The sequence below is a fragment of the Labeo rohita genome, chromosome 23 (assembly GCF_022985175.1).
Source record: "Labeo rohita strain BAU-BD-2019 chromosome 23, IGBB_LRoh.1.0, whole genome shotgun sequence".
In the NCBI taxonomy this organism is placed as follows: Eukaryota; Metazoa; Chordata; class Actinopteri; order Cypriniformes; family Cyprinidae; genus Labeo; species Labeo rohita.
Genome location: NC_066891.1, coordinates 15399981 through 15425513, shown reverse-complemented (window position 1 = coordinate 15425513; position 25533 = coordinate 15399981). Strand labels below are relative to the sequence as shown.

At 36.5% G+C, this 25533-nt stretch overlaps 1 protein-coding gene across 1 annotated transcript in view; it reads right to left on the bottom strand.

Annotated features, from left to right (window-relative positions):
- Positions 1 to 25313, bottom strand: part of syt6a (synaptotagmin VIa) — a 61254-nt gene extending 35941 nt beyond the window's left edge. Inside the window, exon 1 of the mRNA XM_051096804.1 lies at positions 25157 to 25313. Within this exon, the coding sequence (XP_050952761.1) occupies positions 25157 to 25313 (157 nt within the window). The remainder of the gene's footprint in view (positions 1 to 25156) is intronic.
- Positions 25314 to 25533: the final 220 nt, after the last annotated feature.

Genomic DNA, 25533 nt, shown 5'->3' with positions numbered 1-25533 from the left:
AAAGTTTTGTAGGATTCAGCCCACGCATCTCCTGCCGGTTTATGGCCGCTTTCATCTGAACACATATCACAATAAATCCACCAGGGTTTCATTTCTTAGCTGTAAAATTAGATTAGGCTCATTTACTGTTTCACTTCTTTTTACCACCGCTGGCATTAAAATGCTAAGGCCTGTCTGTCCATGGAAAAGAAAGCCTATTATGTCTGATTTTCTCTTGACACGTTATTGCTAAAATGAGTCATGATTCTGCCAACCAGTCTTGTTAAAGTTGCTGTTTTATGAAAATATCGAACATGGATAGATGCTTTCGTTTAGCATTTGATCGAATCCAAGAGAAAAAGTGCATGAACCAAATTGAAAAGCCAAGCTTTTGCGATTAGCCATTAATAGCATGTGTCATTCGGGCCTCTTGACAGAAATAGATATTTTATGTAAGCAAAAAAGTCAGAAAAGAGAACTGTTTAGCTTGTAGAAAGTATGATTAGTGCTGATTGAAAGTTCAATTTGTTGCTTTTAATCGATATAAATAATCAATGAGAATATAAACAATAATTTTAAGATATTTTTTGTTATACGCACACACACACACACACACACACACACACACACACACACACATATTGTATATGAATATAAAAACTAGAGTGTCAGTAGAAGGTAATATCAGAGCTTTTCACATCCTTTCCTGTCAAAACTGTCTATGTGCATTACTCACAACCAACCAACCTCAGGCTTGCACTGGATCAGGGCTCATTTGAAGGTCAAGTAGACGGATGTTGCAGATATGAACCTTTGTAAATAACATTAATGCTTTTTGTAAATTGCTGAATAATCATTTCCCATGGGGTCTTGGTTCCTTCTGGTCTTTGGCCTGTGACATGAAATAAACATCATGTCAGCACTAGAGAGAGCAATGCATCACTTCACTGATCCGTGACTTGACAGAGGCATGACAGCGGGAGTCACGGGGCTGTTGGGCGAAACATCACACCACATTAGGACTGACAAGAAGTGCGTGGGGAGTCTGTTTTGCACATATTCAATGTATAATAGAATAGGGCAAAAATCATGTTCAGCTAATGCAACAAAACTGGATCCATGTTTTAAAAAATATGCAGTTTACCTTAATTTTGGTTATTATTTGCACGTGGATGCTGTTCTTTTTTATGTGAAACACAAGAGTATTGAAGAATCCTTAACGCTGAAGATATTTTCGATATAACGACAGTTTGAAGACACTTGAAAATCAATGACATTGATGATATTGATGTGCCACTGTATGTTGTATGCAGTTGAGATGTAAGTAATTGTAAAATGTAACTAGAAAGAGAAGAAATTGTTGAATAAAATCGTTATTTTTGTGTTTTTTACACACAAAAAGTATTCTCGTAGCTCCATAACATTACATTGAACCACTGATGGACTATGTAATGGACTATTTTAATGACGTCCTTGCTACCTTTCTGAGCCTTGAACATGTTAGTTGCATTGGATTTCATCAAAAATATCTTAATTTGTGTTCTGATGATGAATAAATGTCTTAAAGGTTTGGAACGACATGAGGGTGATTAATTAATGGCAGAATTTTCATTTTGAGCTGAACTATCCCTTTAAACACAAGCATTGTTTTCACCACTTTCTGTGCAACATTCTTTATTTAACTCAACCCATTAAAGATTAATTTGCTGATCCTGATCAACTGTGAAGAAACATGTGTACTGGCCACAAGATGTTCTCTACATGGGAGATGGTTTACTGAACCTGCTCAAGCTGATGTGTTCGAGTTTGACAAGTGTCCTTAGTGTTGCTTGAGGGAGAATTTCCTATTAAAATAACATGAGGAATTAATACTGCATGGCTAAATTATTGACAGAACACACTACAAACTACTGTAGCACACAGAGGGATACACAGAGCTTTCTATCTATGTGTGTGGGTGTGCGTGACCATCATAAAAATGAGATCCATTCAAGTTAAACAGCCAACAGCTGCCCTCCTATATCTCACAGAAGTGCAGTATTTGCATCTCATGTCATGTTTTGCTAGCCTGAATGATGTTATATTCAATCATTTTCTACTCAAAAGTGACTTGGTCTGATCCAGAGTGATCAGAGTAACACCCCTGGGGAAGAGCGCTACTGTGTTTTACTCATAAGACAGACTGCTCCTTTAACGGTTCTCCAGGGATCACACACATTCTGAGCACATCTCACACCTCGCCACTCACATTTGCCACCTGCCAGTACAGACTTTACAAGTTACAAAATCCATCGTGTCTCACTTGGTTCACACATCCAGCTGTTACATGGGAATTCTTTACAGATTTGTCTGCCAGTGACATTTGTGCAGCACCAAGGTGTTCTGCAGGGCTAGAACCGTTAGGTAACCTCTCTCCTGACACCGTCAGCTCATATGTAATGTTGTTAAGGCCTGGTTACAAGAAGTCAGATGCAATGGCACTCACAAACAAGAAACAAATCTATGTGCATCAAGTACAATGAAGAATTTGTGACACTGTATGAATGGAGGTTTTTTTTTAGCATACAAACAATATTAACTTAGCAACCAAAATGGAAAAATACAGATAAGCGCAGTATGCTAGTTTGGTTCAAGGAGGTCTATAACAACTAGAGTAAGATTTCTATTAGCATTTCAATTCATCTCAGTGGTATTTGCATCTATTTCTGGACACAATTGTTTTTGAGCCCTAAAAGTCATGTGACTAATCACTCTAGAGCTGCAGGAAAAATTATGTCATTACACCACTAATGGCACAACAACAATCACAAACCCTTTTCTGATAACTACCCTGGGCTGTAATGTGAAAAACGGCAGGCTAGGAAAAATACACTCTATTTCATGCTTTAAAAGGATAGTTATATTCACGTCATTTCAAACTCGTACAACTTTCTTCAGAATGAACACAAAAGATCATAGTTTGAAGAATGATACAACTGTTTTAATGTCCATACAAAAACAAAAATAACACTGGACCCCACTGACTTTCAATGTATGGACCCAAAAAAGAAAAACTGTTATACATGTTCTGTTATCACTAGAACATCGCATTGCTGGAAAAGGCTCTCAAAACCACAAAAAACACAAAACCAGTCATAAGGGTCCATTTTTTAAAATTGAGATTCATACAACATCTGAAAGCTTAATAAACAAGCTTGATGTATGGTTTGTTAAGATAGGACAATATTTGGTAAGATTCAACTTTTTGAAATTCTGGAAAAAACAAAAACAAAAAAATCAGAATATTGAGAAAATCGCCTTTAAAGTTGTTCAAATTAAGTTCTTAGCAATGCACATTCCTAATCAAAAATTAAGTTTTAACATATTTACAGTAGGAAATTTACAAAATATCTTCATAAAAACATGATCTTTACTTAGTATCTTCATGGATTTGGCATAAAAGAAAAATCAATAATTTTGACCCATACAATGTATTGTTGACTATTGCTACACATATACCTGTGCTACTTATGACTGGTCCAGGGGGCCAGCAGTGGGCCAGCAGTGCATCCTCAAAATATAGGATGACAAATAATTTCATAGTACAATAATACAAAGCAAATATTACAGAATATAAGATTAAAAAGTTTATAAATCACTTGTTTTTCTAAAGAAACATTGTCCAACAGGAACACCAGCAGGTAAAGTTACAGCGGGAGTCCACGTCTCTCTCGCCTCCCCTTAAAATTTGCCATGGTAAAAAACATGGTATGTTTGAGTTAGTGCAAAGCATGACGAATCCTTTTGCTAACAGGTGGCGCTATGATTATAACTGAATATTAGCCTTTAGATGTCTTCAGGCCAGGACTCTTACCAAATGTGAAGATTTGTGCAGACTGAAATGTTAAAGTTAGTGTAAAACAAGTCATTTCCTATTGCCAAATTTTGGCCTTTAGATGTCTTCAGGCCAGGATTCTTATCGAACGTTATCGAATCTGTCGGGGCAGATGGGACATTATATGACTGAGCTACAACACCCTCTTTTTCCATGGCGAAACATCAAAATTTGTCAGGTTGCCGCAGATATGCCCTTTAACAAAAACTCAAGACCTTTACAATTTAACATCGCAAAGGCCTTTAGATTAGACTGACCAAATATAATGTTGATGTCATTAAATCTCTATGAGGAGTTCATTAGAGCGTAAAACATGCCAGTTCCTGTTGCCAGCAGGTGGCGCTATGGCTATAACTAAATATGGTCATGGGTATGTGTTCAGGACAGGACTCTTATCAAACATGTGAATTTCAGTGCAGATCGGACATTGTATGCCTGAATTATAACAATTTCCTTTTTCATGGCGAAACATCAAAGTTTGTCAGGCACGGCCTTCAACAAAAACTCAATATCTTCACATTTTAACGTCACAAAGGGCTTTAGATTAGATTGACCAAATTTGGTCTCTAGGAGGAGTTCGTTTAAATACAATGCCTGAAAATGCAAAGAAAATTCTAAATAGCAGACTTCCTGTTGGGTTTATTTGTAGACATTGGTGTGTTACATGCGTCTACTGAATGTATGTGAAACATTGAGCAGCACTTCATTGAAGTTTAGTAGCTGGCGCTATTGAGCCATTTTGCCGCACTCACTTCTAAAACCCATATCAGATGTAAATTTTCACCTCTTCTGGCATGTGTGCAAAGTTTCATGAGTTTTAAAGCATATGTAAGGCTAAAATGTGATTTATTTTGGAGTAGAAGAATCTGAGCAATTCCAATAATTAGCAATATATATGTTGGTTACAAAACAGAGTGTGTACTTCTACATCTACCAGCAGGAACTAACAAGCACATGCTAACTAGCATCCTTGTTTATTTTTTGGGCCGCATATGTTTTGTCTGAAAAATCATTCCGACATATTTTGAATAAGCCTTAGGAGAAAAACTGAAAGTGAAGACAGGGATAGAAAGTGAAAAAGAAACAGAAAAAAACCCTGCAGTCAGGCTAATCAACCCCCATCATGTCAGTGAAGTGTGTTAAACTGCACATGATCTGCTCTGTGATCACTCAGCATCTGCACACGCTGAAGATATAAGATGGTCTTCAAATTGACAGCATGAAACAAGTGGGTAAGTGACACCGCAGACACGCACAGCATTGCAAAACAGCGAATAGAGCCGTGAGGCGCAGATCCGCGCTGTTCCACCATCAGCACCTAAAACACTTTCTCCTCCATGCATAATGCAACACTATTGATTTATGATAGTGCTGTATATTTGGGAGGTGATAGAGCCAAAGTTTGCTCACTCTGACTGCACTGCTGCACTGCCAGAGCAGGACTCTCGCTCTCTCTTTCTCTCTGTGGAACGAGGGTGTGCCGGTGCCGGCGCTGTGCTTCACAGATGGACTGACATATTTACGAGGGGTTTCCAGCAGGGTGAGACACAGAGGCTCGCCCCCAGTTGATCAGACTGAGTTATACCAAATCTGACATCTACCCCATGCACTGTTGCTGAACTCAATGCGCTGGTTGAGTAAGCAGGTAAGATTGTATCGCTGATGGGGGGTTGTGGCTTATATACCCTGCAGCCATGATTGCTCACTTAACACGCACTCACGCAAAACAAACAAACACACAAAGTGATACTGGATCACAGTTGCTGTTATGTGCCGCAGAGCACAACTCACCTGCCAGACTACAAGATCACTATGTACTTTGCCGACAGATTCATAAAAGACAGAAAACAACAACAAAAACATTCACAGAGGACGTGGTGTGGGCAGAAACCTTTGATTTAATATTTACAAAGGATTTTGAAAGGGCAAGGGATAAAAAACATAAACCTACAGTGCCACTCAGTCATCGTCTGCTTTCAAAGTGTTCACGTTCAACCGGAGAGATAAAATAAAAGCGTTTGATGTGATGGACGCCACTGCACGTGCACACACACACACATAGTAAATGCGCACATTGATACACCTGATGGAAAATCCATTTAACTAGCCTAAACAGGTTGACCAGCCACCATGCCTCAGCTTGATCACCTTTGCTGTTTAAGATCTTAAAAACCAGCTTAGACCAGGTAAAACCCAAAGTAGCATAATCTGAATTTTCCAGCAGGAACTACTTCAGACAGTTGTAAAATCAAAGCAGCACGTGTATAGCAAAGCCTCTTTGTTTCTCTCTATCACAGCATGCTCATGCAACCTGTTTCTCCCTTGATGCACAAACCCATTCACAAGCAGTTCAAACAAACGCAAACTACTCTTAAAAAATCCAAGATTTTTGTACTCACCACTACTTGTACCTTTCTTCTCACACTTTCCCTCTCTCTCTCTCCTCCTTGATCCCTGTGATGCTTACGCTCGGCAGCGCCCAGGCAGAATGAGTCTCCACCGCGCTTAAGAGCCCTGTTTCTATGGCAGTCAGAGCAAGCCAGTCAGCAAGATACAGCGAAAGGCTGGGGGCAGTTCCCTCACTGAGCTCTACGCACACTTACAAACACTCCACACTCCCATAATCCCAGCGATGTTGCACCGCACGGTGCAATACACAACACGCAGGGCACAGACCTCTCTGTCACAGGGGGCAGTTATACATCAGAGATGTAAAACACCAGAGAAACAGCTGTGATCTAAGTAGAATAACAAAGCAGCGGTGCTGCATAAGTTTGGTGCATGCATCTTAATGAGGCAACCTCATGAATATCAAACATATTTAGTGAATGCAGGAGATCGATTGAGTTTAGAACGTATCAATGGATGAAAAGGGATGATTATGCAGCTTGGGACCCGTGACAGCTGGAAAGACGGATGGACGGATGAACATGTGTGAGACACGCCACCTTTTAATATTCCAGCGGCTGTGTTTCACCCCAAGGCTCGGGCTGTCGCGTCCACAGTGGGTTTTGAACCACACTGCAGCACTATCTTCACCCGTGCTGGAGAGATAGCGGTTCCCCCCTGCCTCGCTCCGTCTAGATTACCATCACCCTATCAGCTGCATTCAGCTGAGCGCAATGAATGAGCAGAGCAGTCAAACCCCAGGACCACTTTCCTCCTGCTGCTATCTTCTGCACCAGGGACGCACCTCGTGTTTCTCAAACTGGAACCTTTACAGCAGCCCTAAAGAACGAGAGCTATTTTGATTCACATAATGTATGCAATGCTACACAAGAGCCCCTGTGTGATTTCAGCAGCACTGTGGTGTAAAATTGGCTTTTCTTTTCGTTTTTTTTTTTTTTTTTTTTTTTTTGCATTTACCAAATTGATTTCCTTAATTTGTAGCTCAATTTAGAGGAAAAAAAAGTGTCTGCTTAGCCTAAAATAAATGTTATTGTGAAACCAGGGCATGTCCTCAGTTTTATCTAGAAGTGGAGTTCAGCCAAACATGGAAATGGCTCTCATTATTTTCACACCCTTGTGTCATTCAGAACCCACTTGATTTTCTATCTTCAGTTGAACATAGAAAAAGACATTTTGGATGTCTAACAGGCCACTTTTATGGAATAACTTATTTTTGCAGCTTAAAAGCTTTATTGAGTGTAAAATAGTGACTACATGTGTTCCACTGAAGAAATCAAATGCATTTGGAACAACATGAGCGTAAGTAAATGATGACAGAATTTTAATTGTATTTATTTTAATGCTGTCAGGTTTAGCATGCTAATGCATGCAATTAATCTTTCCAGTTTAACGGCAATAAAAATATTTAATTCAATTAATGCAGGGGCAGAGCTAGTTTTGCCACCCCACTCACAACTGCTGCTTCAGTCTCTTTTTTTCTTGACAAGAAGTGCATTTATTTAGCAGAATATATTTATGACCACATCAAATGGGAGACTTTTCAGACGCGTACTTCAACTTCACCTCAGCACCAGGCGCTAGTCAAACAAGCGTGGGAAAGGTACAAGTGATGAGAGAGCTTCAGCAGAACAACAGTGAACTGTGGTCAGATGAGATGTTATCAGGCCATATGTCAGTAAAAATGAATTTACCTGTCCTGTCAGTCATTATACTGTGCTCGGTGCACGCTGTAGCCTGAATTTCATATTAAAGTGCGAATGAAACTACAAGCATGCGTGTCAGGTCCACGTTACGTTAAGCAGCAGCAGCTCTTAAAGTAATAGCAGCCAAATAACCTAATAACCCAGCTGCTGTAATGTCTATTAATTAAAGAACAAAAGAAAAAAGAGGATATCAATAACTTTTGTAGCTTTTAAAACACTCTTCGTCCACACTAGTGTTTTCTAAGAGTTTCTCATCCACACTGAAACGTCAGAAAACTTTAAATTTGCCTTACTGCACATAACTGTGTAACATTTACTGTGTAAAACCTCATAAAAACCTCATAAAAGCTCCACTTTGGAGAGCGTATTCAAAAAGCTGTTTTCCTTGACAAAAACACCTTCTCAGTGTGGATGGAAGACCAAAAAGGAGAGAAAAATATGCATGCATTAGTGTGCCTATATTAAATTTAGTATTAAGTGTTAGATAACATTATATAATTTCTGCATATTTCCTACTTGCTGAAGGGCACAGCTAAATAATGGGTTTATGTGAAGATTGTTTTAAGTTCACTTAAATGTTGTTATTTTTTAAAGTCTAATAAATGTTAAAATTGATAACTCTCAGTTGTACTGTGATGTTGAATAGCTATAGTATTAATGTAGTATAATATTAAATATTAGGGGAAAAAAATTCCCTAGAGACATCAGTAATATTCGTATCAGCGATACTCACCTTCAGTCATTAAAGAAATATTTAACAAATATTAAAAATATACTATCTTTATGTTGTTACTACATTAATTTTAAGATTGAATGTGAAATTATTTCAATAAAAAAGTATATTTACAAACTTTAATGTTCGGTGGGACTAATCATGGTTAATTTATGGAAAAATGTGCAACTAATTAGTTCATTTATTTTCAATCGACTGACAGCACTAATTTATTTATTTTTTTAACCAAATTGACCTTTAAATTTGTAGCTCAATTTAAAGAGCAAAAATATCTTCTTAGCATATAAACTGTTATAGTGAAAGCAAACTGTAAAAAATGCAAATACATATTTTCCAGTTTACGAAGCATTTTAAGTCTCAAATACTTAAAAAATGCTCTTTTCTTGAAACAACATAAAAACCCTTGTCAGACCAACAAAATTTTATGCATTGCAACATGAATAAATTATGCAGTTACTGTTATAGAATTGTTTATTGTTTATTAGACTAAGTTATCCATTAAGGTTTCTATAACAATTCACTGTTTGTCATTTGTAAATAAACAAAAAAATGATACATAAAAAAATAAATTATCTCAACAACAGTAATTGTTTCAGTTGCTGTGACAAGACTTTTTCTATTAGCAAAATAAGACAATCACCATTGCATTAACAAACAAATTTATGTTCGCTAAAGAAGCATCTTTACTGAGAAAAACTAAAAAAACTATTGTTGAGAGAACACAAAAGTCTTACTGCATCATGTTGCCTTACTGTTGCAAGTTTTCTCAACTATTTTTTACAGTGCAGGGCATGTCCTCAGTTTTATCCAAAAGGTAGTTCAGCTGAACACAAAAATTTTCCCTCATTATTTTCTCACTCGTGTCATTCGAAATCTGCTTGATGTACCATCTTTAGTGGAAAATGTTATGTCTAACAAGTCACTTTTACATTGCCTTTGGGAGTTTTTTTGCTTTTGTTTTTTTTTTGTTTTTTTGCAGCTTGAAAGCCTCAGTGCATAGAAAATAGCAAGTATGTGACTCCTTTTGTGTTAAACTTTAGAAAAGAAACCAAACCTGTTTGGGACTACATGAATGTGAGTAAACAAAGATAGAATTGTAATTTTTATACCAAATAAATTTCCCTAAATTTATGGCTCAATTTATACAGGAAAAAGGTAGTTTTTCAGACGTCATGCCCATGGATTGTTGGCTGAACTGAGTGGAAACACTTTTCGAGTTTTGAAGTCGTCATCGGATTGGTTGAATTTTACAGGAATTCCGGGAGACATGTGTGGCGTGTTCTTTAACGTTCCGCCTGAAAACAAAGATGCAAAGAAGATGAAAGAAGAAAGCCTTCGTGTTTCCAATTATGACAATGAGCACTTATCAGGGTCAACTAAAGTTTATATTTTCAAAAGTATGTGAAATATTTAAAGTTGGGTGGGCCTAGGCCATTCAAAGCAGCCAGTTTCCCAGACCTTCTTAACTTAGTCTGAAAAGGTGTCTTCTTAGTCTTAGGCCTAAGAAGACACCTTTTATTGAGAGTTTTCCCTCCGTTATTTAAAAAAAAATCTACATGAAACCGCAAAAACACACTACGAAGCAATGTCAAGAGCATTCCAAACCAACAGGTGGCAATATAACCCTAACCATAAAGCCATGTTGGCCAATCAGAAGTCTGGAAAAAGCATGCACTCCATTACAAGCCTTAATCACCAATTTCATCGGCTACACAACAACACTGCAACCAGAGTTTCTGAAAATCTTCACCCTGGCAGGCCTGGCCTGGCAAAAAAGTAAAATTCCAGTGACCTGATACTGTGTTTGCGTGTATGAAGAGCCAAAACACCCAGAAAAGCTGCGGTTTTGAAAATACCTGTGTTCGTGTGGACAGGGGAAACTGGGGTTCTCAACTCTGGTCCTTGAGGTTCACTTTCCTGCGTTTAGATACAAATCAAACACATCTGAACAAGCTAATCAAGGTCTTCAGGTTCAGGTGAGTTTGATCAAGGTTGAAGCTAAACTCTGCAGGACCTCGAGGGCCACAGTCGAGAGCCCATTGTCTAAAATATTGTTATTGTGAAATCAGGGCATGTCCTCAGTTGTCTCTAAAAAGACAGTTCAGCCAACCATAAAAATAACTGTCATTATTTTTTCACCCCTGTGTCATTCAAAACTCACTTCTGTAGACATAGAAAAGACATTCTGAATGTCTAATGGGCCACTTTTATGGTGCCTTTTATAAAACTTGAAAGCCTCATTGCACGGAAAACATTTTGTAGCACCACCACATTTCACATTTTGCAGCACTTAAGACAGAAAATCACATTTTTTTTTGGAATGACATGAACAACTGAATTTAAATTTCTGGGTTTTCTGGAATGCTGCATTCACAAGAAAATCACTATGAAAGACCATATGGAAAAATTTGGAAAGGATCACAAAATTGCCTCATAGATATTGATTTGACACAACATTTAATTTTCATTTGTGCACATATGCAAAGGCTGACGCTGTGGCAAATTTCACTGACATGTCAAGCTTTTTGCACAAGAAAGTCTCATTTATTTATACATGCCAGATGCCTGGAAGTTTGTATTTTCAAGACAAATGAGATGGTTTTCTGAGTGTCAATAAAGAACACATCAGAATTTTTCATTTTTGACACAGTAAAGTTCCTGCATGAGAGGTTCTGCTTTTAAAGCACCTCCAGGGGAAATACGGTGCCTGCATCCACAATGTGAGGAAGTTGCGTTCTGACCGTTCACAAGCCATTGCTTCAGGGTCAGGCATCACCGGACATGCCATTCATCTTTCTAATGAGCCATATATCTACACCTTGGGTCATCTTTGGCAGCAAGCATGACACAGATCTGACAGCACCTGGAAGCCTGTTGGGAGATTCTGGGCGAGAGGTTCAAAGCAAAAGAGGCTCGGGATTGAAGCTTCATGCTTTAGAGACTCAGCGTGTGGAAAAGAAAAATCAAAATCCTCCTGGTTATTTTCAGAAGTTTTGGGACTGCTTTAAGACCAGTCGAAATCCGCCAATCCTTTAACAAAGCACATCGAACTGGCACTCGCACTTAAAAGGATGAGAAAAGGTTAAGGACGGACTTGTGAAAATGATCTGAAAAGGGCACTGTGGGAAAAAAATGTGGGGAAAAGGTGATTCACACAGGACAACCTACAGTACACGAGCTGATCAAAGCTATTATGTCCCTGGCAATTTGCGTCATTGGGGTTCAGACATGTTTGTCTGCAAGCACATTCATGAGCCAGTGACTTTCATTGGCAGTTCAATTAATTTCACAGCAAATAAACAACCAAATTAAAGCTCTAATGTGAAAGCACAATCATTTCAGAGAGCTCCATTTCCTTGTTTTCCCTGATCAAACAAAGCCAGGCAGTTTGGCTGATACAAAGAAAGCGAGAACGAGTGCATTTTAGAAAGGAACCGAGAGGCGTTGAAATGCAGCTGACTGAAAAAAATGACACAGTGGACAATGCATAATCCACTGAATCTTAGCTATTGAATGAAATCCCCAAATCCTGCTGATTCCAAATGGCACGGAGACTAAAGCGATGCTAGTCTTTGACAGTAATCTTACTTTTCTTTTCAGTTTCTCTATATTTGGCAACTTAAGACATCACAGTCATGATATTGACTCAGGTTCCCAGCTAGAAGTGTTTTGCTGTGTATTTGTTCTCTTGAATTCTTGAGAGAGTACAATAGTCAGCAGAAATCTTCCATATTGTTCAGCTAATCTACACTAGCTTCTCTGGATTGATCTCCTATCATTCAATGTCTTTGGAGTTGCTGGCCCAAGGCAGTCACAATCCTATTTTCCTATCACCAATTACAACAGCTTCTGAGGAAAAAAAAAAAAAAAACTGGGACATGCCAATCAAAATGTCTGCTTCGCAATCTCTAAAGATTTCACTATGGAGTAATAATATTTACCTGCCAACACTGGTATAATGTTAGCACAAGCTGGAGAAAATTGTGCTTAATACAGAATTCAGTACATTACAGAACTACAATATTTAATATCTAATGAGTGATAACCATAGAAAACATTTTTTTTTCCCAGAGTAATAAAAAGATAAATGTGAAGAAATAAAATCACACATGGAAAAAAGTCAGTGTGTGATAAGCTACAATTGTAGGATTTAAAGGGACAGCTCACCCAAAAATGAAAATTCTGTTAATTACTCGCCCTCATGTCGTTTCACCTTTGTTTATCTTTGGAACACAAATTATGATATTTATGACCCTGCATAGACAGCAATGTACCTGACACGTTCAAGGCCCAGAAAGGTAGTAAAGACATCATTAAAATAGTCCATGTGACATCAGTGGTTTGACCATAATTTTATGAAGCTCCGAGAATATTTTTTTGTGCACAAAGAAAACAAAAATAATGTCAATTTTTCAAACAATTTCTTCTGTTCCAAGTCAGTCTTTTCCGTGCGTTCAGGAGAGTACCACAATGCATTGTTATTTTTGTTTTCTTCAGAAATCTCTCTGATTTATCAAAAATATCTTAATCTGTGTTCTGAAGATGAACAAAGGTCTTACAAGTTTGTAACTACATTAGGGTGAGTAATTAATGACAGAATTTTAATTTTTGGGCAAACTAACCCTTTAAGAAAGATTTACATAATATTTGTGAGATACAAAGTTTCAATAGTTGCATTTTTGAGATAGAAATTTGCAGTTGCAAGAAAATAAGTAGCAATAATAAAAAATAGTTGTAATAATGAAATATTTGCATTCACAAGAAATAAGGTGTAGATACTAAGTTGTAATTATGAATAAAAACAAAGTTGCAAATTTTAAGATATAAAGATTATAGTAATTACTAAAAAATAAGGTTGCAACTGTGAGACAACATTGCAGTTATAAGATACAAAGTCACAGTTGCGACAAATAAAGTAACAATGGTGATATATCAAGACCAACACTATCTTACGACCAATTTGTACGTATTTTACGAGGTGGCTAATTAGTAAGAATTCGTATGACCTCACCTATACAATTTGTAGGATTCGTGTAAACCCCAGTGATGGGTAGGTTTAGGGGCAGGGTTAGGTCATTCGTACAAACTCAGGCGAATTGTGCAACTCTTAAAATAAATATGATTTAGCAAAAAAATTGTATGCGTGAGGTCATACGAATTCGCCACCTCGTAAGATCGGGCTGTCAAGATACATTTATGACAAATAAGTTACAATTGTGAGATATAAAGGCGCAATTACAAAAAAAAAAAGTCACAACTGTGAGCCAAAATTGTACTATTGAGATGCAAAGTCAGAATTACAAGTGTGAAACAGAAAGACACAATTACAACAAAAAAAGTCACAATTATGAGCTATAAAGACACAGTTACTAAAAAAAATATGTTGCAATTGACCCTTCGCAAACGACTTGATTGACAGGCGATCTGACCAATCATAACACAGAATCTGTCATTTTGTCCGACAAACATGAAAAATTATGTGTATTGACATCTTTCTGCGGTTGAAATAAAATACGTTCTGACGTTCATTCATGTTTTTTTCGTACTTTAAGTAAAGAAGAAAAGACAATGGGTTCATGTGTCATTGATCTAATAAGGCATTACACAGATCTGTCATGACACATTGAAAAAAACACAAAATGGTATTTATTGTGTGAATTTCTTAAAAAATTACATTTTAAAGTGGTTTCATATCAGGAGTAACCTGCTCTGTTTTGTCTGTTGGTGTGTTGTCAGTTTCCTCTTTTCTCCACAATGTATTTTTAATGCGTGATAACATGATGTGTAGTGTGAGAGCGGCACTGTTTGTCGGACATAGCAACAATATAAGGAGGGCAGGTCAATTGTAGGGTCAATTGTAAGACAAACTTACAGTTTTCAGTTATAAAGCCACAATTACAAAATAAAAGTCACAATTGAGATCGAAAGTCTTAATTACAAGTTATTAAGTCACAATTGTGAGATACGAAATTGCAAAAGTCTCAATTAAGAAAAAAAAATAAAAGTCCCAAAGACCCGCCCACCTTAGTTACTGTGTGTACTGTATGTCCAACAAGCGATGACGCTCTCACATCACACATCATGTTCTCATAGAGTGAAAAATACATCACAGAGCAAAAAGCTAACTGACAATGCACTGACAGACAACACACAGCAGGTTACTTTTGGTGTAAAGCGAAGTCTTAGCTTTAAAATGTTTTTTGTGGCTCTTTATTGTGACAACGAACCGATTATCTCTTCATCTTTACTAGTTTTACCACAAAATAAACATGAATGAACAAAAGAAGGAATATTGTTTCAACTGCAGAAAGACATCAATACACACCATTTTCAAGTTCAAGTCCATTGACGTTAATTTAATTTGTCAGACAAAAATGGCAAGATTCTGCGTCGTGATTGGTCAGATCACCTGTCAGTCAAACTCCCTGCAAGGGATCAGTTGTTTTTCATTTATTTATTTGGTTATTTTACTCTTAGGCAGAAATGGGCTTCCATAAATAAACAGATATTGCTGTTGGCCATTGATAATAAAAAAAGCAGTGCTTCCAAGATTTCCTCAGGTGACAGGCATAACAGAGATCTCATCTTATTTTAAAGACATTCATTTTAGACATTCACATCAGACCGCTGGAGCAAAATGTTCCCTCCTCAAGCCACCTATGACTCCTCGTGGCTGTTTAACATGCAGCATTGGTCTCATATCCCGACCCTTTACTCGCTACCTCCAGCACCTGTTTTAATGGTTACTGGATTCATTCCACATTTTTTCCATGTACATCACACATTTTCTAATTACGTTACATCTAGCTCGACCCGCAACTCACGAATGCATTTTTTTTACGAGGCGGGCCTGCGGTTTGGTGAGGAGGGCACTCCAAACTCAATTCAATCCACAATGTCATTACGGGAGTGCTTGTGTATAGCCATTTTCTTTTGGACGGCTGTCTATTGTTTGGCAGCACAATATAACTGTTTTGAAGTTTAATGAACTGAAATGGCTCAGTGTGTAAACAGATGAGTGGAGTAGGCTTCAGACATTGTGCTGTCGCTGAACGAGAGGCTTGTTTTTCACAGACGGTTTGTAACATTAAAGCAGCAGAAGGCCGATGAAGAACATGTCACTGACATCAATGGAAAACATACACTCTTGTGTTGTTCGTAATTACACGCCTCGCTGGATTACGTTGCAGTGAAAAACTGAGAGACATCTGAGAGAAAATGAATTATTATGAGGATTCTAGATTTGCATGTTGGAATTTCAAGAAGTGACCTAAAGGTCATAACAGAATTTCATGCATGATTAAAGGCAGTCATGAGTGTCTTATAAAGGCCAGAGAGCATGAAATTATAATATACGATACAAAAAGGTGAAGATTATGCTATTAGAAAAGTTTATTATGAAAATAAAGTCATAAGCATAACAAATCAACACCTTCAGATGCATCATCTAAAAGAGTTTATGCCAGCAAGCTCCCTTGTAAATGCAGCTCTAAAGTACACAATTGACTTTGCGTTAATCAAAACAAATAGGCCTGTCTTGCCAGATTTCTACTCACATGCCTTTTGATCCTTTCATAAATTTTCAATTACTGTCTGATTGCCTCAGTAAAAGATTGCTTATGCAGCCGCAAGGCAAAATTTTTGATTTGAGAAGTAAAGATGCCATGCAATTGCTTGATGAGTGCAGTTTCCTCTCCTACTGAAACATTAAGTTTTGGTGAGACACTCTGACGGGCTTTAAAGGAAACTCCAGGTATTAAGACTTGTATGGCCTAACATAATGTATAAGATGTGTTTTATTGAAATATGTTGTAGAAAACCCATTAAAGATTATCGTTTTATACATATTTTGGACTATGGGGAGCGCCATTATTAGCTATTTTTACCACAACAAAACTTGGAAAATAAAATACTGATACGATGACCACAGCTACTGAAAGAGCTTACAGGTGGCGATGGATATAAACATAGGCTTAAACCAAATGCCGTACCATTGATTTTGCCCACGAGGAGTCTAAACGCCCCTAGATATCAAGTGAAATCCACACTGAGAAACTCCTTTAGTCGTGACAAGCGTGGGCATATTACATTATAGTATTTATTCATATTTGAATATTTAGTTAAATTTGTTAATTTAACTTAATTTAGTTAGATAATTGTATGTATTTTTGTGATTTTTGTGAAAATTTAATCACACGCACACACACACACATATATACATACATATTTATATTATTAACACTTATTTCAGCTGCCAATATATATTTTATTTAAGTAATGAAAAATTATGTTGTACATTGTAAAATGTGCCAGATTTAGTCAGGGTGGCTAATTTTCTCTGTAGTCCCAGAGCAGAAAAATTAAAACAAAACAAAAAATACATATTGAAAAAAACACTATACATATGTACAACTTTTAACCTATGGAGCCCATTTCTGCAACATAAGAAAACAAAAAAATGCCTTACAAAGTCTAAAATGTAACATACTTAAGTCATTATTACGAGATAAAAAGTTGCAATTATGATTTACTAAGTCAAAATTATGATTTTAAAAGTCATAATTAGGAGATATAAAGTTGACATACTGAAGTCATAATTATGAGATAAGTCGAAATTATGAGATAAAAAGATGAAATTATGACAAAAAAAATCAAAATTATGAGATTAAAAGTCAAATTTCATCGACTTTCGACTTACCTCATAATAATTATGACTTAAGTCATAATTGCAACTTTTTCTCATTTCGACTTTTAAAGTCATAATTTCGTCTTTTTATCTCATAATTATGACTTAAGTAAATCGTAATTTTGACTTTTTATCTCGTAATTACAACTTTTAAAGTCATAATTTCATCTTTTTATCTCATAATTATGACTTTTAGTGTCATAATTTCGATTTTGTAAGTCATAATTGCAACTTTCTCATTTCAACTTTTAAAGTCATAATTTCGTCTTTTTATCTCATAATGACTTAAGCAAATCGTAATTTTGACTTTTTATCTTGTAATTACAACTTTTAGTCTTATCTCATAATTATGACTTTTAGTGTCATAATTTCGATTTTGTAAGTCATAATTGCAACTTTCTATCTCATTTCAACTTTTAAAGTCATAATTTCGTCTTTTTATCTCATAATTATGACTTAAGTAATTGTAATTTTGACTTTTTATCTCATAATTACAAGTTTTAGTGTCATAATTTCATCTTTTTATCTCATAATTATGACTTTTAGTGTCATAATTTCGATTTTGTAAGTCATAATTGCAATTTTTATCTCATTTTAACTTTTAAAGTCGTCATTTCGTCTTTTTATCTCATAACTATGACTTAAGTAAATCATAATTTTGACTTTTTATCTCGTGATTACGACTTTTAAAGTCATAATCGATTTAGTAAACCATAATTTCAACTTTTTATCTCATAATTATGACTTAAGTATGTCATAATTTAGACTTTTTAATGATTTTTTTTTCTTACATGGTGGAATTTTAAAAGCTAAAAAACACAAGCATCTAGAGGGACTTCAAGCAAATAGGCATGCTTTAAAAGCCATTTCATGAGGTTAGAAAAAAACAAACCATACATACAAAGCAAAAACTAAAAAACAACAACAACAACAACAACAAAATCCATCTATTCTTGTGTAAGATCTTTTCATTTTTGTCTCTGATGTACCGTGATAGTACAGTTCTGCTTGTTCACATTATGCCCATAATGTCGGCCCCTACTGTGATGGGCATAACTGCAGGGGTTCTAGATAACACTTTACAAGAAAACACAGTTTCTTCAACTAAGCGGTTTGCAGGAAACAGGGAAGATAATGTTGGTAAAGCTTTGTCATTGTTGGAGCAGATGCTCTTGCTGCACCGTAACACCCAGACTGTCTGTTAACACAGCATGACACAGAACGAGAGGAAGAGTTTGCTGCCAAACATGCTTCCTCATTTGCATCACACTGACAAGGGAACATATTACACGCCATATAATGTATTTGCAATGATTGATGGGCTCTATACAACAATGAATATATGAGTACACAAAATAAAGTAATTTCTAATGAATTAGTGTCAAAGATACTAAAAACGTTCACCATATATGGTTTAAAGATCCAATTAAACAAAAATGTCTGGCTTTTAATTAACGCTTGTTAGTATTAAGGTCATCTGTTTGCTGGTATACTCCTAAACACTGACAAAATTCAGTTTTTAAGGAAATATTCCAATATACTGATGACTCATGTTGCACTACACAGATTTTGGGCAGTAATCGGATCACCTGAGACGGATCTTAATACCATGAGCAAATAGGGTCATAGAGTGTAACTGCTAATGACTCATTTTTTCTTCAAAAATGTGTATTCTACGTCAGGCCATAAAAGCAGTGTAATTTGCTAGCAATTTGGTCTGTAAAGAATGAAGTGTTCTCATCTAATTAGCAATGAGGGTGCTGCAAACCTCCCCCCTCCCTTCATTAATCTGTCAAGCAATTACCCTGCAGCTTTGGTCATGCAGTTGGTGTGAGTTGACTCTATTATGCTGCTGTTCTGGTCAGATCAACAATATGAAGCTTTTCTGTATGGACACACAAATGGCGCAATGTGTTTCTACTGGGTTTCTCTTTACTCATTGCTCTGGGGATGAGCAATGAAACCTTCGGAAGCATTCTGAAAGAGAATTCAGTGATTTTTCTGTAGGTTATATAATTATAATTATATAATTATGCCAGTAGGTGGCGACAAGTGACAGTCTTTATGAGTGAGTCAATGAATCATTCACTGAACTGATTTGTTCAAAATACTGATTCATTCAGTAACAAATTTGGCCCTGTCCTAAATCACACCCTAAACAATTTTGTGACGTAATGTCGTTTTGACTGATGGGTTAGAGGATATCAAGCACATATTGTTTTCATTTGTTATGTGTCTTTTAGAAACAAGGCGCACGTTTATCCGTGAGTTTGTTGTGATTGGAAAAACTTCAAAGTCTGCTAGTGTATGATCCTCAGTCGTGTAGTGTATCATGGCCAGTTTTCCTCTGTCACTATTTACAAATTTCGTAAGTGTATGATGCCTAGTGTTTAAAAAATCTGTTCAGATTTTAAAAGAGTCGTGTAGTGTATTTCAGCTTTAAGTCACATAACAATGACCACATGATGAATGTAGTACACCTGGATTACATTCATACTACACAAATCATAATATATACAATGCATTTTTTATACAGTCACAAAGTAATTATGTTTTTGGATGCAGCTAATGTCTTTGTGAGGAAATAATTTAATATTTCACTGAACTGATTTATTCAATCACTAATGCGTTAAGGAACCAAATAAGTGACTGTCATTGTGAGTGAGTCAATTAATCATTGAACTAATCCATTTGTTCAAAAACATTGATTCATATACAAAACAAGAGACTAGGTGTGTCCAAAATTGCATACTGTCTCGTAGGTATTACATTTGGTTTAAAATCTTCATGGCTATTATTAAAAAATGGCTACACTTTATTTTAAGGTGTCCTTGTTACAGTGTAATTATACATTTAAGTACTGAGTAATATTAATTAACTACATGTGTTTACTATATGGTTAGGGTTAGGAGTAGGGGTTGTCTGAGGGTTACTTGCATGTAATTATGCATAATTAATTGTTATTATAATAGTAATACATGTAACGTGTAACAAGGACACCTTAAAATGAAGTGTTACCAAAAACTGTATATAGAATAAATATGGGTAGTATGAATGGAATTCGGATGTAATACATCCACCATCTTGCCACTGTCACATGACCAACCAGCATCAGTTGCGTCACTTCACTGCCATTTACAAATCCTTTCCCGTTGCCTCATGGGATAGTAAAACATCTATTAAATGTGCACTCCAGAATCTCAGGAAAAGTAGTAGTTAATCCGTAACTTTTTTCGCCTACTGTTTTATAAATACTACGAATTCAGCAACCTGATCTTATGACGAAAACTTTCCTGTGGGAATTTTTTCACGAGATGCATACTACCATGTACGTTTCGTGACATATTCGATGTGAAATGTCAACTAAGTGGTGCTAAAAGAGTGTTCATTTTTTTCCCTCAGAACAGATGAATGGACATATGGTACGTTTTATGTGACATTGGTTTTGCATGTGTAACCTTAGTTCTGATTTGAAATGTCCATTGAGTGGCACTATAACTCAAATGCACCATGTTTTAAAATAACATACCATCTGAACTACACCTAAACCTACCCTACGAAAAAACACAATCGCAAGCATGCCGTTTTGGTTTGTTTTTTCAATCTCTCATCTTTCAGCTCTTTCATCGTGAGTTATGTTTTTCACAGGATTCGTACCCAAAGATTTCTACATCCTAAGCCTAATTCCGTGCCGTCTGAGCAAGCTTGTTACATCCGGAAAGTGAAACATATGGAACTGTAATCAGAACTGTGTACGAAAACGTTGTGTTCATTTCTGTTGAAAACTGCAGTGATATGTGCTTATTGGTACGCATTTCGCGTCTTGCGAAAAAGTTCCCACAGGTACATTTTTGTCATGATATCAGATATAGTTTTCGCCTACTGTTCTATGAATACTATAAATTTAGACATACTATTTTCTGGCATACTAGTTTGTATGAAAGCAGGCTTATTCGAACGCACTTCATGGAACAAGTTCATGGAACATTTACTAAACCAACTTCAAAATCACTGATTTATTCAGGCGACAACAATATTCTTGTTTTTCAGAGACGATTTCTGCTGTCACCTTTTAAAAAAAAAAATCAAAATTAAAATGGCAGTGAATGAGGGTCGAGAATTCGAAGCCCAAAAAAAGTGCATTCATCCATCAATTGCTTCACACAGCTCCAGGGGGCTAATAAAGGCCTTCTAAAGCAAAGCTATGCATTTTTTAAAGAAAATATCCATATTTACAACATTATAACTGTCGTACGTGTTTTCACAAGAGTGCCATTCCAGCGGATGATGTGACAAGAAGTTTTCACATTTGTGTGTATGTCCGGTGTTTTGTTTTGCTCCCTCCACTCCTTACGGTTTATAAAATTTTAAATATGGACATTTTTCTTACACAAACGCATCGCTATGACTCAAAATCGCTTCAAAATCGCTATTAACAGCCATTATAAAGCTTGGAAGAGCAAGGATATTTTTTCATTTAAGTCCGATTGTATTCAGCTAAAAGAACAACGTCATTTACCCCTGGGGTACTTTTAATTTTTGGGTGAATTATCCCTTTAACTAAGGATTATATACTGTTAAGGGCGAGGTGTTTTAATGATTTGTATAGACATGGTTTATGTACCCATCAACTGCAGCATGCACTTACATCGGATAGATTGGTTTTCACACCTCTCTCTTTTCAGACCCCCGTCCCCTCAAGCTTGGGCCCTAACAACGCACGCACACTCATCTACCACAGCAACAATTACCCCGGTGTCAGAAAGACACATAATAATCATGTAAATTAGCCAGTGCTGTTGGACTTGTCGTAGCATCTATTTGCCTCCGTTAACACCAGTGCAGCAAAAGTCTATTATCTTCTCGAGCCAAAATGGCTGCCGGCCAATTTACGGGGTAAAGACTGTTTTTTCCATAACAGACTTGATGGGACACATATGAATTATTGAAAATGTATTTGCATGTAGAGCAAAACTCTACAGCACAACAAAGAAAGTGGCTTATGTTGCACTTCTGCTTTTTTCCACACCTGCAATGCAAAGCTTTCTCTGTCCTTTCAAAGAATGCAGCAGTGTCTAATGAATAATCATCTGCTACTAATGTCCTCTGCAGGGAGTCGGGCTTAATAAAAGCCATGATGGGATTGCGAAAATGAGATACAATCTAATTAGAGCTGATGTGGAAATCTGACACATCACCTGCGATTTGGCATCCATCATTTCAATAGGTTTGCATGCAGACAAGGACAACTGTGAGGGCGTCAGTCTGTCTTTCAGTTAAACAGCACTCGAAGCTCATAAAGGTGAGTGTTTTTTCCTCCACTGTGTGCGTCTCATTTTTAGACATCTGTTGACTGTTAATGGGATTGTGGAGGGCTTTCCATCCATCATCCACAGCCGCACTGTGTCCTTCCATCCCTGAACAGCATCTGTGCTTCAATACCCAAACACATGAAGGTTTTCACGCTGGAATACTTTCAAACTAACCTGGAGCCGTGTAGTATTTACTTCAGAGGGCTTGGAACAGACGCGCTTGGATTTGAAACACAGAAACATGTTATTGTTTTATCATTCCTGTCAGAATGGTTCAAATTTTGCAGCCGCCAGAGATTAGAAATCACAGACGCACATGTTTGAATGCCTCAGTCTAAGACGAGTCTCCTGACATTTGAAGACACCGAAAATTGGTTTGTTTACAGAATCGCAACGATTTGGCAGACAGCAAAAAGACTGGAGGAAACGCTGCAAAGTGATAAACAAATATAGCACAAAAACAACATTTTGTCATTGACACATGCAAGATTATCACCTTCTCGCACAATTATCTCACAATGTGAGATTTTCCATGCAAATTACTCCCGAGGAACGTTTCCTCCCACTTTCCAAACACGCCAAGCTGTTTGACATTTCCCTCTGAGGGAAACCCGACACTTGGCTTTAAATCTGCCCAACAATATAAGAAAAGAGCCTCTATTCAGCTTTTATCTGGCACTAGTGATTCACAGTGATGGTCCGATAACATGCCGTGGCATTTAGTGCCCCCGCGGCTCGGCCATGGATGCCAATGGTGGGCTAGAGGGCCTTCGATTTGCCTAGTGAAGTTAATACAAAGTGACAAGATTTTTGTCTACGTTCGCTTGACACATTTCTTCCAAGCAGGGGTCTGTCAACACATCGACACGACAGAATGGCAAAAACAAAACCAGCCAAAAATACCTCCAGTCTGGTTGCAAGCAAATTGATCGAACAGAGCAAAATAATAAGAGAGACCTTCAAAAAGCCCTTATACATCAAGTATCTCCTCAAGTTATTTTTAGTAATTAAATGCTTTTATTTTTTTTACAAAAATAGATTATAGGATACATTTAATTATGCAATTTACATAACATTAAACAGCCTAGATTAGAATTAAATATATATTAATAATAAAACATTTTATATATTTTGATAATACTATGATACATACATATTTGCATTTTGCACGTTGATTTTAATGCAAAAAGGTTATTTTTTATGCTTGTGTGTGTGTTTTATGAATGTAATAAACATTAAAAGCACCAATTTTACATTATCTTTAAAATATATTAATAAAACAAATAAATATTATTTATTTCTAAAGTTTTGATTAAATATAAAATGATTGGTTTTAATGCAATGCTTTTTAACCTTTTAACTGTCACCCATGCCTAAGTTTACTTATATATATAATGAAAAATTTTAAAAATGTGTGTGTGTGTGTATATATATGTATATATATATACATATATATACACACACACACACACACATTTTTAAAACAAATTTAAAACCTCAAAATTCATCACCTTTTTAAAATCTGACATTGCATTACTATTGAAATTGTACTTCAAAATCATATTAGAAATTTGTTTGTTTGCATTTGATTATGAATTATAACTTTTTAGATTTGGATAGTGCACTTTCTCATCTGTGGTCAAAAATGGGGGTGACAGTTAAAGGGTTAAACGTGAACAATAAAATAAATAATAAAAAAATGTAATAATATGATATTTCTTTAACAGTTGCTTTCTAATAAAAGTAACATGGTTGCTTTTAATGAAACGCATTTTTAAAGTTATTGCCCTTTCATCTTCAATGATTTCACAGATGTGCACAATGTTTTCAAACTATCCAAGCTGCCTTGTGTCACTGAAAGTTAAAATTTACATTTAAATTAATTAAAATGCATTTATGTGTCAAAAAATATATTTAAGTTCTAACAAATTAAGGAGAACCCAACTCGAGAAATCATGTTAAATCTATGCCTGAATTAAATAAATAAATTAGATAAGGCTTCCACACATGATCAAACGTTTTAGTCCACATCTAATAATAATACAACATAATTCTGATCAAAGCATGAGCATAATTTTTCTGTCACAGTGCATAAGCAAAATCCGTGGCAAATCCTATTTTTATCTCTCGGGGATACTGAACAGTTATTGCCAAAGTAATTTTCTTAACAGTATCTTCTCATAGGAATCTTTGGCAGGCAGTGTTGGCAGTTTTGGATTTAAATAATTATTCCCTCTACAACCCACACAGGAATCCAGTCAAACCATGAGAGATGCTATCCTGAGAGTAGGTCATTTTTAACTTAACACCAGCCTGGCTCTATTTCACAGGTGTTTCTGAGCCAAAATAAAGGCATTTTTCTTTTAAATGGGATCCTCATTCATAAAAACACCATGAATAATAACATAATCCACTCTACAAGCAGAAAAACCATAAATCTAAATAAAGAGTGGTCATTACCAGAATCCTTGTGGTTGTACTCTTGATTGGAGATGAGAAAGAGGAACTCCTCACAGGTGTTGTGGTCCAGCCGCGGGCTGTCCTGCGTACAGAGGTCAACTATGAGAGACACTGCCTTCTGACAGATCATGTCATGCCCCTTTCCGGCAGCAGTCATGCTCCTTGACGCATCCTCGGCGTTACTGCCTCCTCCAGCGGGATCCGAACACACCCCCTCTCACCCACAGCGCTGCTGAAACACCCACATGAGCGCAAGTTTCTCCTGCTGCTGATTCTTATTGTTCCTCAAGTGCGTGTGCAAGAATGTGTGTGTGACAGTTTTTGTTTGTGCATTTATGTGGGTGTATCATGCAAACGTGTGTGTGCAGTGCTTAATG